Here is a 4,337-nt window from a genome sequence, read left to right as displayed (position 1 = left end):
TTTTAAAAAAAATTGGTTCGGCCGGGCGCGGTGGCTCAAGCCTGTAATCCCAGGACTTTGGGAGGCCGAGACGGGCGGATCATGAGGTCAGGAGATCGAGACCATCCTGGCTAACACTGTGAAACCCCGTCTCTACTAAAAATACAAAAAACTAGCCGGGCGAGGTGGCGGGCGCCTGTAGTCCCAGCTACTCGGGAGGCTGAGGCAGGAGAATGGCGTCAACCCGGGAGGCGGAGCTTGCAGTGAGCTGAGATCCAGCCACTGCACTCCAGCCCGGGCGACAGAGCGAGACTCCGTCTCAAAAATAAATAAATAAATAAAAAATAATTAAAAAAAACTTGGTTCACCCTGTTGAACCCAGGTGCTCTAGCTGAGAGGTAGCACTACCCTCCTGCCCTGATTTTCCATCATGCTACATCTTTTGTTTAATTATTTTGGGTGGATCTCCCCACACAAGAATGTAAACTCCAAGGGAAGAGGGGCCCTGCTGGCTTGTTCACCATGTATCCCTAGCTGGCCCTCAATAAATATAGAAACTTCTGCCAGAGGCTGCTATTTGGAGCTGTTCAGTCTCAGGGAAGTGGGACCCAGGATGCTACCCTCTCCCACAGCTGGGCATGATGTGAGGCAGGTGTGTGAGATGCACAGAGATGGGCCATTTCTGCTTTTAGAATACTGGTGCATTTTTTATTAAAGAAGAGAATAAAGCATTTGTAAATATATTTCTCTCACGTATACTTCAAAGGTGATGCTGGTCTGCCACTACAGAGCTGGGGAGCAAACAGGCTGGAGCTCTTCCCCCCACCCTTCCACAGTCCTTTTGCCCAGATAACAGAGACACACGGAGGGCAGGGAGCTGCCTAGCCTCAAAGGACAAAAGTTTCCCAGTTGCATGTACAGAAGGACACAGTCGCCACCAGCTCCCTCTCACAGTGCCGCCCGGAAAGCAGGTGGTGTCTCCAGGAGGTCAGGGATGCTTGGTAAGAAAACCCCTTTACCCATTAGAAATAAATAAGGCATGAAGGTTCCCACTGGGCTCCCGGTACAGAGGCCAGGGTCCCCGCCTTCCACTGACTGTATGGTTCCTCTGGTTTCTAGGGTCTCAGAAAGGGTGGCAGAAGGAACCAGAAGCTGCTCAGGGCAAGCTGGGGACCTGGGTGTCTCTTAGCTGAACCTTGACTTTCTGACATCTTGAAGCAAAACCCCTGACCCAGCTGGGTCCTCAAAAGCCCCCCACAAAGGTGGGACGTTAAGAGCAGGCATTTTATGGGAGGGAGGGAGGGAGGGAGCATGTTCCTCAGCCCCATCCCAATTCAACAAGATGCAGCATGGGATGAAAACCCCAGTCCCCAGTGAAGGGCAGGCAGGGGTGGACACTGGGACCACTGGCTGGTGGTGCATGTCCAGAACATTCTGGGGACTGCAGACATGACCTGTGCCAGGGTTGGCCTGTGGGGAGCATGGAGTGACTGAGACATCATGGTCCCTGAGATGGGGACAAGCACAGAGAGGGGAGTCAGAGGCCAAGCTTGATTAGTTGGAGGCGGTGTGAAGGGATGAGGGCTCCCCACTGCCCCGGCCCCTGGAAAGCTTAAGGCCCAGCAGGCATTTCCCAGGTTGGAAGCCGAGGAGGCTGGCTATGAGCGAAAATGCATCAGTCTGCTGAGGGGCTCCTTCTCCTCCTCCTCTGACTGGCTACAGATCTGCAGTGGGCCAAGAGTATCCAGGGAGAAACCTGTCCTTGGCAGGGCTGGAGCAGGGACACTCCAGGCCCAGCTGAGGCTTCCTGCTCTGCATGGCAGGGGACATCTCTGACCTGGTCAGGACCTTGGGGTGGGACAGCTGGTACTAAGGGAATGTCAGCACATCAGGGCTGGGGAGAAGCAGTGGGTGGTCCAGGAAACCCCTGAAACAGCTGGCCCTGGGGTCCCCTTTCAAGTGTTTCCAGTTGTGGCAAGGGGTCAAGGAGACCTTGCATTGCAAATCTCTTAGAAAAAACAAACTTAACCAAAAAACAGCCAACTGATCCAGAATGGCTTTTCAGAAGCCTGGTCACCAGTCTGAGGGTGAGGCGCAGGGTCAGGAAGCCTGGGGCTGGAGGAGCTGGGGATCCCTGGGGTAGTGGGGACATTTGGCTTTGAACTCTGAGCTGTGCCTTTGGGCTGGCGCGAGGTGGCCAAGGGCTCCTGGGAGGCAGAACAGGTGGGCTGCCTCTGCTCAGCAGGGAACATGCTGCGTGCTTCCGGATCAGGAGGTCGCGTGCTTCCGGATCAGGTGGCAGGCCGCTAAAGGGCGCTCGCTCTCTGGAAGCTGTGCCGCCCAGGCCTGAGGGACCCCACGGCCTCCACCTTGGGGAGGCTGCAGGCCGGGCAAGGGTCACTTGCTGCTGTGCGTCTTGACTTTGGTGGCGTTGATGTCAGCCTTGGTCTTCTGGATCCTGGAGAAGATCTCCTTAAAGAGCGCCTTGTACTCGGGCTGGCTCTGCTCCAGCCGCTTGTCGACAGCCTCCACGTGCTGGCTTAGGCTCTTCTCACCTGCCTTGGCCTCCCCTGGCCCTCCTCACCCCGCGCAAGTCCCTCCACGAGCTGTCCCGGGAGATGGGGCGCGAGGTTTGCACACCGGTGTGCCGCACCCCGGCCCCGTGCTGCCGGCACTTGCTAAGCAGCTCCTCGTACTTCTCGAGCAGCGCGTGGTACTGCTCGTCCACCTCCCGCAGAATGGACATGCCCCGCTTGCGCACACTGTTGGCATGCAGTGTGAGGTTGCCCGCGTGCCGGCTGGCTGGGTCTTTGGCCACGATGGCGTTGAGCGCAGTGTCGCTGCAGCTCTTGCGCACCACGTGGCCTGGGGAGGCGGCAGGTGAGGAGACACCGTCCTGGGCGCCTGAGTTGTCCCCGCGGCCGGGCTGGGGATCGTCGGCCTCAGGGGCCTGCGTGAGGGGTGCGAGCAGGGCCTCGGCCAGGTGGTCGTCCGGGCCCAGTAGATAGGTCTTGGCCTGCTTCATCTGCTGCAGCTCCAGCAGCTCTGCCTCCAGCTCTTGCACGCGCAGGCGACAGGCCTCCATCTCGCACAGCTGGCGCTCCAGCTCGGAGTACTCCTGCAGCACCGCGGTGTACTCGCGCTCCGCCCGCTCCTTGCGCTGCCGCTCCTGGCTCACCTGGGAGCGCAGCGCCCCCACCAGGGACTGCAGCCGCTCGTTCTCCTGCTCCAGGGGCCGCGGGCCGAGCTCCAGGGAGGAACTGTGTAGGCGGAAAGCATCCTTGCACCTGGCCGGGAGTGGAAGCCCGAGCGGGGTGGGGACGGAGGAGAGGGCAGTGGTCACGGTCACGGCCAAGTTTGAGAAGTCCAGCCCTTACATCTCTCTTGTTCTCTGGGCTGAAATTGTTTGCCCCTCTCCGTTGGCTCTCCACCCTCCTCCACCCTTCTCCCCCTGCTCTCTGCCCCTGGAAGCTGACCACCACGGACCGCCTCTGCCAGGTAGCCTGGTTCTCCCCTGAGCTTGGCACATGGGAGGCACTGGCTAGAGGTCCGAGGGGGGAGCAGAGGCCGTGGGGTGTGTCTTCCTTGGGCTCTCCATGGTTAATGGTGACCAGGCAGCCTTCTCCATACATTCTAGGTGCCGGTAACCTCCCTTCCCCCTTGCTCTTTGAGGCCTAGGCCTGGTGGCAGCTCCACTCTGCTGCAACCCTGGGGCACTATAGTGTCCCTGTGGTTTCCCTATGCCCTGCCCACACCTCTTCTTCATTAAACTTTTCCATTACTCTGTGTAAGAGACTGTTTCCTGCCAGGACCTTTATTGAAACACCCACTACATATGAAACATGTATTTTTCCATTATTAAGTGGTTGTCTGGTCTTAGATTTAATGGGAACTGAGAAGCACAGTGGGTTAGCCCTCCTGGGTTAGCATCCTGGCTGAACCTCTTACTAAACAGGTGACCTTGGATAAGACACACAACCTCTGCACTTCAATTTTATCATCTGGAGAGTAGGCATAATAAAACACCCCCAACAGTGTTGTCATAAGAATTATATCAGCTGGCCGGGCGCAGTGGCTCAAGCCTGTAATCCCAGCACTCTGGGAGGTCGAGACGGGCGGATCACGAGGTCAGGAGATCGAGACCATCCGGCTGATCCGGTGAAACCCCGTCTCTACTAAAAAATACAAAAAACTAGCCGGGCGAGGTGGCAGGCGCCTGTGGTCCCAGCTACTTGAGAGGCTGAGGCAGGAGAATGGCGTAAACCCAGAGGTGAAGCTTGCAGTGAGCTGACATCTGGCCACTGCACTCTAGCCTGGGTGTCAGAGTGAGACTCCATCTCAAAAAAAAAAAAAAAAAA

The 4,337-nt window shown here is 57.4% G+C and overlaps 1 protein-coding gene across 1 annotated transcript in view; it reads right to left on the bottom strand.

Moving 5' to 3' along the window:
• Positions 1-1,835: 1,835 nt before the first annotated feature.
• LOC108537434 (cerebellar degeneration-related protein 2-like) overlaps positions 1,836-4,337 on the bottom strand; it is a 16,935-nt gene continuing 14,433 nt past the window's right edge. Inside the window, 2 exon segments of the mRNA XM_017884905.1 lie at positions 1,836-2,557; positions 2,559-3,266. Of these exon segments, the coding sequence (XP_017740394.1) occupies positions 2,377-2,557; positions 2,559-3,266 (889 nt within the window). The 3' untranslated portion in view covers positions 1,836-2,376.

This window comes from Rhinopithecus bieti, unplaced genomic scaffold, assembly GCF_001698545.2.
Source record: "Rhinopithecus bieti isolate Rb0 unplaced genomic scaffold, ASM169854v2 scaffold_13400, whole genome shotgun sequence".
NCBI lineage: Eukaryota > Metazoa > Chordata > Mammalia > Primates > Cercopithecidae > Rhinopithecus > Rhinopithecus bieti.
This window is presented reverse-complemented; position numbering and strand designations above follow the sequence as displayed.